At 39.1% G+C, this 13,900-nt stretch overlaps 1 protein-coding gene across 1 annotated transcript; it reads right to left on the bottom strand.

Annotated features, from left to right (window-relative positions):
- Positions 1-1,585: 1,585 nt before the first annotated feature.
- LOC309691262 (pyridoxal kinase-like) lies at positions 1,586-13,855 on the bottom strand. Its single transcript, XM_082508859.1, has 11 exons — positions 13,569-13,855; positions 12,578-12,632; positions 5,895-5,999; positions 4,953-5,036; positions 4,840-4,874; positions 4,556-4,641; positions 4,343-4,388; positions 4,132-4,243; positions 3,873-4,009; positions 3,728-3,794; positions 1,586-3,489 (listed from the first exon to the last, which is right to left on the bottom strand). Exons 1-11 carry the CDS (start codon positions 13,647-13,649, stop codon positions 3,362-3,364), a joined length of 936 nt encoding a protein of 311 aa, XP_082364985.1. The 5' UTR covers positions 13,650-13,855; the 3' UTR covers positions 1,586-3,361.
- Between the last annotated feature and the right edge of the window lie 45 nt (positions 13,856-13,900).

Raw genomic sequence — 13,900 nt, 5'->3', positions numbered from 1 at the left:
CCTCTGCTGGTGCATACCCATACCTGCAGCTACTCCGCACTTCTGTGGGAATCTAAACCTTCTGTCTCAGTCATATCTGGAATATTATTTTCTTATTTTTAATTTTTCAGATTAATTTCAGTGTAAGTGTGCTCATAGCTGTTAAGTATTTTACAGTCATAGCTTCAGCATTAGTTTTAACTGTGGGGTCTTTGTCAGGACAAGCTTAATAAACACATGCACCAGAGTCCTTGTTGCATTGATAAAATGAATCAAATTCATCTACAAGCTGCCTTCTGTTGCATTTATGCCAGCTTCCCAAAAATGGTTATCACAGCTTGTTTTAGCCAGCTTTAGTCTGTACTTTCTCATTTCTCTAGTGTATACTGGCCCCGAATAAGAACTCCTTTTCTTTGTTGCTGTGATCAGGTTACAGACATGTTGGCCTGTCTGGTTATCTGGGCTAATGCTGGCTATTCATACTGTGGATTAGTGACAAAATACAGCCCTGTCACCCAGCCCTAATCACACAATATAGTAAGCACCTGCCAAGACGTGCTGACATCTTTGTCTTTGTTCTTCCTTTCATATTCCCTTATTTCTTTTCATATTAAAATGTGTTCTCATTGAAGCACATGGATAAGATCCAGTTCAACTGTGGTACCTGATTTAAGCTGGTGAGCAATTACCTCTCCACAATGGCTCCAGTGTCCTCCTTTACTTAGACTTAACAGAGAAAAACTACACTCACTGGCCACTTCATCAGGTACGTCTGTTTAATTGGTCATTAACATTAATAAGAAATCAGCCATTCAAATGGCACCTGCTTAATGCATTTAGCCATGTTGAAATGATCAAGACGACCTGCTGAAGTTCAGACTCGGCATCAGAAGGGGGACGAAAGGGTTTTAAGTGATTTTGAGCATAGCACAGTTGTTGGTTCCGGATGGGCTGGTCTAAGGATTTCAGAATATACTGATCTGCTGAGATTTACCGAAACAACCATCTCCAGAGTTCACAGAATGGTCTGAAAAATGAGTGGTTGTTCCCTGAGCTATAATATAATGCTTTGACTGCTTCGAGCTGATAGGAAGACAACAGTAAGTCAAATAACTACTCACTACAACAAAGGTATGAATGTAGAACATGTCCAACTTTAAAGCAGAAGGGCTACAGCAGCAGAAGACCACACCTCTCCTGTCAGCCAGTTCACACAGGCTCATTAAAACAGGACAAGACTAGAAAAAAAAAGTTGCCTGTTATGACAAGTCTTGATTTTCAACATTCAGATGGTCAAAATTTGTCAAAAACAAGATGAAAACACAGATCCTGGCTTCTATCACCTGCTTAGTCTGAGGGTGGTGGAGTACTTCAGCATCGTTCAAACACCACAGCCTACCTGAGTGTTGTTGCTGAGCATGTCCAGTCCTTTGTGACCATCTTCTGGCTGCATGTTACAAATCAAATCATTTCAAACTGGTTTCTTGAACACGACAGGGAGCTCACTTTACAGTAACCAGATCTCAGTTCTCTTAGAACACTTATCTTGAAACCCAACAGACAAAAAAATAAATTAACACAAATGAAATGACAATTTCAATAAAAATATTATTATTATTTTAATTGTTTATGTATTGCTCTATAACAGAGCAGCAGCTCAAGGTTTGGCACTTGACTTTCTAACATTATGTGCGAGAATCAGATATAAGCACACAAAAACATTCACAACCACTGTTTTGCTTTCCTAACCTTGTTAAGGCTACAGTATAACGTGGTCTCTCATAGACGCTCCTCTAGAGATATGACAACAGTCATAAAAGAAAACAGTGACCATTAGTAAATATATTAAAGATCATCTGTGCAAATACCTCAATTTGAGATGCTTAAGACATGAATCTACCATGTTACACACCTGCAAGAAAGCATTGCGTAATTAAAAAAAAGGACGTCAAAACGTCATTTTTAGGAAAATTGATTAAAAGAACATTTTTGACATCAGCTATTACGATTATCGTTAAAGTTGCAAGTTTTCTAAAATAGAGTTGGAATAAAATGAGAACAAGACTACAACCTACTGAAACACATTTCAGCACTTATCCACTTGATCTATAAGGTGGCAACACTTGTCTTGAAATGAAGTGCATTTTAAGCACATTGCATGCATTCTTAACAGTTAAAAATAATTTTATAGTGGATTAACCCAGCGTGTTTTAATGTTATCACAGAGTCTACTGATGTTCTAGTCTCAAAACAAGAAGACGAATGGCCATGCATGTAACGCTGGTTTTGTGCGTTTTCTGTTCAGCTTAATAAATTATTTTCACAAATGATTCTTTAATATAAACACGAGCCCCTTTCAGACATGCACGTCTTTCGATTAATCTGCTGCAATCGCTTCATGGCTAAACACAAATCTGTATCCCATTATCGATTCCATTTCTATAGCTTCCTGCATTTTGCCTATTTTAATATTGGTTGTTGTCACTTGTTGCACTTTTTACTTATATGAAGAAATTTGGGGTGAGGGCAAAGCTATTAAAACAGACTTTTTCTCCTCAATATTGCCAGTTGATCAAAGAAAGTCATTGGGTTTCTCTGTATAATTCTGAGGGTCTAATCGGTACAATACAGAGTGCTTTGCAGCAGTTACCTTTACAAATCGCTTTGAACTTGGCATAGTTATGAAGGTTTGCAGTCACATTAATGGACAGGTTTGTTAGACCAGAACTGTGCATGCCTCTCGTGCATCTCAGTGGGTCTCTCAACTCACCAGAGGATGACATAAAAAGCAGCCATTTTAATCAACCATTTTAAATTTGTTATGAGATTAAAACATTTCCACATGATGCATTTTTGCTATGCCAGAAGAGAGATCTCTTTCATGTCTAAGAGGGGCAGCGTGAAGCCTTCTCACCAGACCCACAAATATCGTGTTTGTAGCGTAGCTGTGTCTGTCACAGTCCCGAGTATGTCTGAATTCAATTGTTAGTGACATTAACTTAAAATTAACCCATGCCAGAATGCCACAATGCAATCAGCCGAGAGGCTGATGAAGCCAGTAATGTTTCGCATCCCGTGTCTGGAAAGGGTTCAAAACTGCCTGATGTGTTGTTTTTGTTCTGAATCAAGGGTAGATGTTGCCTTTGCTAGCCACAGAACAGACACTTATGGCAGTTATTTCAGTGTCTGTGAGCAGAACAAACAGAAATCCTGCTGACCACTCACGAAAAAATTAAAAACAGTAGTAACGCGCCCCCCCCCAGTGATTCTGTAAGGCAGAGACACGTGACAGTCTTTGATGTGAAAATCCTATGTTTGTCTGGCGGACTGCCCAGATTTCTACCAGCTTAAAGTGAAAAGTTCACAGAGAACATTACAGTCTTCACTGTGAAGACTTTTGTAAAACCTTGGCTTCCACTACAATGGCAGGATTCTCGATGTCTGCTTTGCTCTGAACCATCCTCAGCTCCAGTTGTGCAGGGGTAGGCCTTTTCCCGGGGCCAGCCATTTCTGAAAAAGAGGGAGACATTTAAGGGAAACAAACAGGTTTTTGCCCTGTGGTGAACTAAACAAACAAGAACTCAAAGGATAGGTTATACACAGTCACAAAGCTATTTGTTTCAAAATATAAAAAGCTTTTACTAAATATAAACAACAGAAGCAAAAAGTGCCCCAGTAAACAACTTGAAGACAAAGTAAAAAAACCTGATGACAAACTGAAGTCACTGGATACACGCACAAACCCTACCATTGGCATAAGTAATGGTCCTCTTAATGACATGGTGCATGACAGAAACAGTCTTCTCACAGGCAGTCTGTTAAAAAGGAAGATTAGTTTAGCTATGATTCATATATTATCTGCATTTGACTGAAAACACTTATGTGTTGCTGACCTTCAGGTCCTTGGGGTGTTGATGAGTCCAGGCTAACATCAGGGCAGCAAAAAGGTCTCCTGTTCCCACAAATACAGCATCGACTTTGGGGATATCCATGCAGATTTTCTGATCTGTGTTGGTCCCATCTGGTTTCTCTGCAGTGACGAGGACAAACGGAGCCGTTATCCTAATTTTATAGGTTACTCTGTTGATCCTACACGAGGACTGCATCCCCACAGTTTATAGCCATTTTGACAAAGTCAGCCTGATACTTTACTTATTTTTTGGCTTCCAAGAGCCACCAGGAACTGGTCCCCTTGTTTCGATGGAAGGTCTGTACTAGTGAGGACCACGGTCTCTGGACCCATTTTATGAAGCAGGTCCATCACCTGCAGAACAGATAAAAATCCCATTTTCTCAAACTTTGTCATTCGTGATGCCACAAATTAAATCTAAACACAGCCAAACAAAATATTTCTGATATTCACCTCAATAGCATCTTCCTCAGTGTTAATTTTCCTCCCAGTTAAGAGCCTATGAAAAATAATGTCACAAAAAAGCAACAATGCTTGCCATTTTGCATCTTTTAATTAGTTTTTACAGCGTATTTTTAAGCTTCTGTAAAAAAATAAAAATAAAAATAAAAAAAAGATCATTATTCTTTTATTCTTCGATGTAAAAACTGTTTAAAATGCACTCACTCTGCTTCAAACTGGTTGGGAGTCAGGATGTCAGCCAAAGGCACTACTTTGTTCTTGTAGACTGGCAGCAGGTTCTCTGGAACATACTGAGCAAGCAACAACAACAAAATACATAAATCTGATTTCCCAACCTGTCTACAAGTAACAAATGGAAATTGTTATACAGTCCAAAATGACTAAACAAATCCTACACTGTAATTCAAGAGTGCGCTGAAGAGCACAAAAAGAACATGACACTGTTCATTAAACTGTCAGCAGTTGGATGTGTGTGGATAACTGCTTACCATAGCACCCTGGTCTCCCATAACAGGATCACAAACTGGAAAGAAGAAATTTTAAAAATGAGGCTTAAAAAAAAGTTCACTTTTTAAAATGGAAAATCCAATCTGACACTCACCGTACACCAAGCTGGGATTGGCCTTCTTCAGCTCCTTAATAATATCAACCACTGTCACCAGGAAGGAGATGTCCCTGCTGTATCCTTTGGGAAGAAATTTTGGGTTAACCTGAACTGCAGCATTGCCACACACACACACACACAATTTCTAGTTTCTGAGCTTCCTAAAGTTTGGTATGAGATTTTTGGACCTCGGTCACACAGACAACAACCACTGGTCATAAGGTAAAAATGTGTTGTTGGTGACACCTGCTGTGTAACTGAACTGTAAGCTGATCTAAAGTCCCAGTAATGAAGGCCAAAGACCAAGTCTGTACTAATGAGGACCGCAGTCTCTGGAACCATTTTATGAAGCAAGTGCATCACCTGGAGAATAGAAAAAAAATCAAATTTTCTGAAGCTTTGTTAATCCTGATGACAAAATTAAATACAAGTGCAGCAAAATGTGAAAGTGAATCCAAATTTTTTCTGATATTCACCTCAGCAGAATCTACCTCTTTCTGGTGACTGCCAGGCACTAGAGAAAACTCGCATCCGGGTTGGCAAGTGATTGCTGGAGGTTGCTAGTGCAAAATTGGTCACAAAAAGGTATATGCTGTTGCACCAAAAAGGTGCTTTGATCGCTAGTAGACTGCTGTAGTTGCTAATAGCTTGCTTGGACGTCTGTAGTTTTCGCTATGACTGAATGCAAATGGGAAGTATTTGCAGACAAGACAGCATTTTTCCATGCAAACAGTGGGTGACCATGGCAATCTTCTAGCAACCAAAGCAATCACAAGGAGGCTCCTGGTACAGCACCCTCTCTGACCCCTCAGTGATAAAGCCTACCTCCATCAGGTGTGTTGTAACGTAATGTTCCACCCAGCCTTATCAGATCAATGCCGCCCACAATAAACTTATACTAATAAAATAATACTGAAAGGAGACACTCCTTAAACTCACCTGTGAGGATGTAGTCATAATGGTTCACATTGTTGAGCTTAATACCCTCATAGAGCACATTCAGTTCTTCTGCTGTCAGTACTTGCCCCTTCCAGTGGCCGTAGCCTGGGCAGAGATAAAAAATAAATAAATAAAACTGATGAAATTTTTCCATTGCTAAATCTGATCTGATTTGGTTAACTCTCTTATTTCAAGGATGTTTTGTGTTAAAGTCTAAAACCATGATTTTAGACCTTTTGAGGATAAATGAGGAAGGAGGACACACATTTGCACTACTTAACCTAATAGAAGGGCTCATATATTGCATTAGCCCTAGTGTGCATAAATCAACTTAGCAGACATTGCCATCCTTTCTCTGTTTTTCCATCGACCTAATTCCCTCTGCTGAGGTCCCTCTCCCCTTTGTACTTAGCAGGGCCTCCGCAGCTACTGAATGGAAAGCTTGTATCCTGGCTGCCAGCTCGCCTTTCTTTGTCCCTCTTTCACTATTAAACTAGAATAAACCCTAAAAAGCTGTTCTGACTACAAATGACTGCACACAAAATGGACACACAAACACTCCTGTATACCAGAGGAAAAAATATAAGAGCTCACACAGAGCCCAAACTTGAACACGAGCCAGCGAGTTAGCCTCCTGCAGAGAGGACTTAACAGAAAGCTCACAGCAAAGCAGCAGTTTGTGCTGTGGTTGGGGGCGCTTCCACTGAAACTGGAACATTTCGGAATTTTAATCTTTAAACATACCGGAAATAAGATGAAGGGTCACATTCAAAGTATGATCGAATGTTCAAAACTCATCAGCTTCCCATTTGTATTGGTTCAAGTGATTTCTGTGTAGGCCTCCTGCTCCTGCAGAGAAAAGCGCATTCTTTGCATACTTCAACACATGAACCCCAACTAATAATCCCATCATCTCAGCAGGTGTGTTGATTAGGGGGGAGAAATGCCAACAAACTAAATGTGGGGCAAAGGTTATATCTGTATGGGGTAATTTACTAATGCTGAGGTGTAAACTGAAACCTTGAGAAATTTCACAAACAAAAAAACAAAAAAAACAAAAAAAAAAAGTCATGTAGGTTACAGGTTTTGCAACTACTCTGGCTTGTTGTGATAGGATGCAACTGTCATCATAGGCTCATGTATCATATCTGTCCAAACTGTCTTCCGTCTCCTCCTGAGCCACATGATTCATGTGGAGAGTCACATGTGCCCTGTTTAACTTGCTTTATCCCTCATCGTTTTCCCTTCATGCATAATTGAAAATTAACTTGCATAACCTCTCTGAGCATCGGCTTCCACCAGTAACACACATTTCCTGCTCTTTTCCAGCATTTTCATTTCTTTGTGATAGCTTTCACTGTAATCTGCTGAAGTCTGCACAGCTTGTGACTTTATGGCTACTCCTGGTTCAGTGCATCTTAGGCAGCAAAAAATTGTGACAGGTTTTGCTGCTTTCTTAACAGCTAAGTGTTTGTCCTGCAGTGCTGACTTAAAAAAAAAAAAAAAAAAGTAACTCTAGCCTTGAGCCCACTAGTGTAACTGCCATATTTCTTTTCTTAATGACATTTTCACTGTCTAATTGTGTGACTATTGCACAATATACTTGTGAGAACATGCATGTATTCACAAATAGATTTATTTTTTTTAAAAGGTAAATGAAAAGACAGTGGTTGGGGGGAAAAAAAAAAAAAAAAAAAAAAAAAACCCCACACCAGTTGCTTAAGAATCACTCGCTTGAAGTAATCTCCAAGATCAGTAGCGATTGCAAGCAAGTAAACATTGACTTGGGATGCCTGTGGCTCAGGAGGAAAAGTGGGTCATCCACTAATTGGAGGGTTAAAGGTTTGATCATTGGCTGCTTCAGTCTGCATGCCAAAGTATCCTTGGGCAAGATACCGAACCCCAAGTTGGTCTGATGCATCCACCAGAGTGCCAGTGTTTCACAAAAAACACTTAAGTGTATGAGTCAGCCATGTCATATAAAGTGCTTTGAGTGCTCCGGTAGAAAAGTGCTCAATAAGAATCAGTCCATTTACTTTCCATTGCTGAGATTTCTACCATAGCATCAGGAATGCTCACATTTTTGCTTTGGGGTCAAACAAGTAAAAATCATTATAATCTGTCAATCAAAAATATTTTTCAAATTGATTTTTTATTTCATCCAGCTGCTTAGAGGAGTCTTTGAAGACTCCACAGATACTATTTGAACAACAATACATCCTGATCTTTAGACAGTATCTCGAGATACAAAATATAAAGAAATTAGGGGTAAGGAAAATGAGATGTGGGTATTGAAATGTGCAAACATCCATGGAAATACAATATAGAAGGCAAAAAACAGAGTCTGTACAATTCTAACGAGCTTGAAAATCAGTCAATCACAGTTTGAACGCTCTTAGGCAACTTTCTTGTAATTTAACTAGTCTTCAGGAATAGTCTTCCAAGCGTCTTGAAGGACATTCAAAGCTCTTCTTTGGAGGTTTACTTGCTTTTGTTCTGAATTTTCATTCATCACACCATAAGACTCATTGCCACTGATCTTCAGTCTAGTTATTGGGTAATTTGGCAATTTGACATCGACCCTTCCATTGAGACCATTTCTGATGAGGCTTCGGTGAAGAGTATACGGATCAACTGAAGGTCCAGATGAATCTCTCGGGTCCTGTGTCAGGTTTTTTCCTGGGTGTTTTTTTTTATTTTTTAAGGCCATGGCTTTCAGATACTGTTCAGCTTTTTTGTTTTTCCAAGACCTGCAAGTTCTCAGATTTTTAAGGACATACTTTTCCTGTTGAACAGGAGTTTTTCCTTCCCACTGTCACCAAGTGCTTGCTCATACGGGGTTGTCTGATTGTTGGTGTTACAATATAAAGTGACTTGATGAGACTGTTGATGTGAACTAGCGCTAAATAAAAACAAAAATAATTGAATTAATATGTTCATCTCTTTATCTGTTTATTAAGTGGCTGAACAGACAAAACGGTCTGAAAATGGTCAGGTACACGGAATGAACATAAGTGAAAAACAGCCAGTGCCCTTTGAAAAACTTTTAAAAACTTCTTAAGAAACTTTAAAGAACTGCTGCTCAAAACCTATTTGTCAAAAAATGACAAGAAAGTCCGGCTCCTTCGAAGCAAAATATAAAGAAAAGAGAGTGTGCCTCAAGACATTTCCACAGTACTGCAAATGATATTAGCAGAACATATTTCTGGTTTAATATATAAGGGATACAGACTGGGGCTACCAGATATTAAGCCAATACAATGATTAGCTTTCTGGGAGAGTCCTGGTAGAAGTAAGGCCTGTGGGCAGTTATTTTGAACCTGCTCTCTAACTGAACAGTGGGAGAGACAGAAGACATTTTAAAGGTTTTCTGTTTTTGTCCCAAAATAAGGTTGAAAAGTTTCACCTGTGCACACTGTAAGTTGCACAACATTATAGCTTCACAAACGGCTTGTTGTTGAGTGCGAACTAGACTGAGAAGCACCATGTTTATTTAAAACAATAAGTAAAAGATATGCCAGCCGTTAAAACTGCTGTGAATCTCTACAGTCTGCATTCACCAACATGTTCCCTGTTAGGACTGTCAATCAAGCCTCTTTGGCGAGAGGAGTGAAACAACCGTCGTCTTTGCCTTTGTGAAATTCTCCCACAGACGTCTATTCAGGACTCAGAGTGCTGTGTGTCTCCTTTGTAATGCCTGCTGTGCTAACCAGCCGCAGTGATTCCTTTAAGCTCTTAGCTGTTACTTTGGGGATCCTTTTAGCGAATTGAACAGTGTCCATTTGGTCTCTGGACTGGAGATATCTGTATGATAATCAACATTGATATGGTCATCTTTACAATGATCTTCTAGATAATGCTAAACAGTCTGCAGGTACTTTAATTACCTTCTATCCTAAATCTATTTCTGCCATCTAAATATAACATCTTTAAAGTTTGTATAGCGATACCCTGTGTCCACTGTCTGGACTACTGCGTGGACATAAAATTCCTGTCCTACAGTAATTTAACCAGAATACAAATAGTTGACAGCCAGTTGAATTGAGTCCCCTAAAGTTGTGGTCATTGACAAAGAGTTATTCAGACTGCTGGCAACATGCTGACAATTTATCTGCATTTACAAATGTTACAGCAATTATTTGCAGCCCTTCAACAATCTCTCTGAGAGTGACTACAGTCACTCCAAGTCAGACTTCAACTGTTTGCAGAAAGGTTGCCTCCCATCAGGAAACCTGTGCAATTCCCTTGTGATCGGATGTGGCTTTGCAACAAGCTCAAGCTCTGGGCAACCACTTAGTCACCCAAAGTTACAATCGGTTACATAATGTATAAATTCATTACAATCAAGGGGCAGACACAGATTTTACTTTTGCAGATGCAAGAAGTGTTCGTTTTATCAGCAAATTTTGGTTTTGTTTTAGTTAATGTTTAGACTAAAACATCGATTAGGTTTGGTAATTTATCTAAATTCTTTCAGTTTAGTTTATAAGTCACCTAAAAAGTATAAACTTACAGTATCCTAAATCTAATACCACATGTCAGCACTTCTCTTCCTCCTAAGCGTTGACATTTTGTTGGACTTTATGACGAACAGGAAGCATGAAGGTTACCGTATTTTTCGGACCATAAGGTGCACCGGATTATAAGGCGCACTGTCGATGAATGGGTCTTTTTTTCCATACAAAAGGCGCAAAAAGCAAAACAAAACAGTCAGATAAGTCAAACTTTACTCAACTCATTCTTCTCTTTATGTTATGCTAACATAGCTGTGTCGCTAGCGATCACGTTGCATATCATAATATACCAGCTAGTTCAATTTCAGTAACCCTACAAATGTCACTGCTGTTTAGTTTTCTGTCTTCATTTAAGTTGGAAGTGATAGCCGAGCTGTACGTCTTAATTTTTCCAGAAATCTCTCAGTCAGAACATGGTATATCATGTTTAGGTGGAAACTAGCGAGCTAACTTCCTGCTAACTTCTAACTCCGTTGAATTTAATAAATTCTGTTTTCATGAATGCCTAGATGTTAAATTTAATTGTTACACCTGGTAAAGCAGCAATGCTGATCATTTTATTAAAGATGAAATAATTTAGACAGTTTTAATTCTCAGTGATGCCGCATTATTCGTTTGACTTTGAGACCTGAAGCTGACAGAGTTTTGGACCCAGATTACTCCACGAGGCTCCTGACTATGGTAGCCGTAATGCTCCGACAATCCATCAAGCGGTGCGGCTTCATAGCTTACCAAAGTCGTACTAAAACATTTTTTGACAGATTTTTGAGCGTGTACCACAAAATCGGTTCTAGATCAGTAAGCACAACCAGAATTCATACATAAGGTGCACTGGATTATAAGGCACACTGTCAATTTTTGAAGAAAATTAAAGGATTTTAAGTGCGCCATTTAGTGTGGTAAATACGGTAGGTGAACCCCCCCCCCCCCCCCTTTGCAATGCTGTTTGTTGGGCACAGATCAAATTGTGGATGTCCTTGTATATGAGCCAATAGTATGGGCTCAAATTCCTCAAAAAAATAAATATTTTGTACTTCTAAATCAGAATCTGTATGTGTAAAAAGAATTTGTGTGTGTGTAAAAAAAAAGATTTGTGTGTGGACTTAGCCAAAAAATACGTGCTTTTGTCCTCGTGCGTTAGTTTTCATTTATACATAGTCTTGTTTTTGTAAGGAAAAAAAAAAAAGCTTGCTGGCTAAAACTACTGGTGAACGAAATTAAAACTGGATGCAAGGAAGTTGCTGTTCTATTTTCACTCGTGTGACTGAGCCATTCACTTGTTTGGAATTAGGAGGTAGTTTTGCGAAGATAGGTGCGTTGGATGGTTTTTCGGTTGAGATGATTTAATGGAAGTTTACTCGCCAAATGTTATCTAAGGATAGTGGTGCATGAGATGAGCCCTGTTGTTTGTAGTATTCCCAGAGATTTAATAAAATATTGATATTTGTGTCTCTGTGCCAATACAATATCTCCAAACAGAATACTCACAACAATCTTGTGTCAATTTTTACCCCAACCTTACACAATATACAGGTAAAGTCATCAAATCACACAGCGCCGTCACATGGATATGCTCAGAGTTTGGATTTATCTGCTTTTTCACAGCTGAGTAACCTGAGAGCTGAAGAAGGCGATTCCTAGAAAAACATTAACTTCTCTAGTTCTCCCCCTCTAAACCTGGCTGATGGTCACAGTGACTGTCTTTCACTGAGTCGCATATAGCAATACTAACAAGCCAAAGTATACAGACAGAGATAACTCCCCTGTACAGCTAGCAAAATAGTCCCAATGCATGCGTGCAAAGAAGTCTTCTTTTAATCTTTTGACCAACCAAAAAAAGTTGCATGTATCCTTAAATGCCCCTAAAATGTACTTAAATCCATCTACTCTGTTAAACTTAAGCCGTTATATTTTAACCAACTATGGCAAACTGGATGCAAGAGACCTAACTGGATGAGAACGGACGATTGTTTTTCCGCCCTTACAAAAGCTTTCAATAAATGATTTCCATATCCGATCCATGTAATATAGCAGCAGTGACAAAAGTTAATGGTCCAACCAACCAGCATAAAAAGGCTGAGTTGTTACACAAGTAGAAAAAGGAGTCAATCGACTTTATGATAATGAATGAAAAGCACTTTGCTGCTCCATTAAAATCACTCAGCCAACCTGTGTGATTGGAGAACTGCACCGAGTTGATGGAGTCCACTTCAAAGCCCAGCACCTGGGAAGAGAGACATGAAGCAGCTGTTAAAACAGAGAACAATGGGCTCCGTCTTGCACTCTGTCTAAATGAATCACACTGCACTGCGGGAACAGCACGCTGAAGGTGAACCACTGTGAGAACAAGTCAACATTCAGAGTTTCAAAGTTTCAGCTCCCTCTTTCTGACAGCTTCAACAGTTTTTTCCATTTCACAAAATCGCATGTTTGACAAGAACTTTTGCATAATTTAGTTTCTAAATAGCTCCTTCTGTGGACTGTTGACTCCAGAACAATAAAGTGGATTATAATGTAAGATGATATCACGCAACCACAATTAAATAAGTTACCAGGGAATTCTGATCATTTTTAAGGATGCACTATTGTAAGGGGCAAACACAGACATTAACCAGTGAAAGTGAAGAAGGAGATTATCTGTTTCTTCTTATCAGTTTTGTTAAGAAAGACTTTGATTTCAAATAATTCCTATATATTCATATTTCTATTAAATAACAAAAGTTAATTTATTTTCAAATATCAATATAGATCAGATACATTTCCCTAACGTGTTAAATTAGATTTTTTTTAAAAAGATGAAAATGGGAACGCTATAATGTGATGTAATCACTGACAATGAGTGGTATATTAGTAACAATGAGAATCATGCTGGAATATTTCAGCTCCAGTTTAACTAATATTAAACAGCATTTGTTGTTGTATTTTTAGGTTTACAGTCGTTTAGTGGGATTAGGGTTAGGGTTAGGGTGGAAAATGGAAAAAGGGCCTTTGATGTTTCTCAGAAAATGTTACAAAATCTCATAAATCAGGAAGTGTCGCTGTGGACCGGTTTTCGTTTTCGTTACAAGTTAGATCCTGTTTCCCTCCCCGTCTCTCTCTCTTTGGACTACAGAGGGTTGTTTGAAACTACCACCTGAACGTTAGATCCGGTTCTTCTTACCTGCAGCGGGAACGTTGCCGACTTGTTCCCAACGTATCCCCTGACAACGTGACTCTGAATGGACAACACGCGACACTCCATTATAGTCGACCTGCGTTTAAAAAAAAACACCTGACTGATTCACTTTACCCTAAAGCAGTATTAAAGACGAGGGCAGACTGAAGCAAGCAGAAACTTAGCATGTGGGGAATAAGTCCCGCTTTGAAGGACAGCAGCTGTGCTGCCGAGTCACATTTACGGCTTTTTTTCTTCAGGCAGCTAGGAGGACTCCTAAGTGGAGCATTCACAGACTCACCAGGAATGTGGGGAAACTGGGTTGCAAACACAAAGGG

This window comes from Aulonocara stuartgranti (assembly GCF_965226115.1).
Source record: "Aulonocara stuartgranti genome assembly, chromosome: 16".
NCBI classification, from domain to species: domain Eukaryota; kingdom Metazoa; phylum Chordata; class Actinopteri; order Cichliformes; family Cichlidae; genus Aulonocara; species Aulonocara stuartgranti.
This window is presented reverse-complemented; position numbering and strand designations above follow the sequence as displayed.

Bases quoted from the DNA above. Each gene is read 5' to 3' on its own strand.
- LOC309691262 (XM_082508859.1), bottom strand. From the start codon at position 13,649: ATGGAGTGTCGCGTGTTGTCCATTCAGAGTCACGTTGTCAGGGGATAC. The intron at 12,633-13,568 runs GTAAGAAGAACC...CTCTCTTCCCAG, and splicing joins CGGCAACGTTCCCGCTGCAG to GTGCTGGGCTTTGAAGTGGA. The intron at 4,389-4,555 runs GTGAGTGCATTT...TATTTTTCATAG, and splicing joins CCCAACCAGTTTGAAGCAGA to GCTCTTAACTGGGAGGAAAA.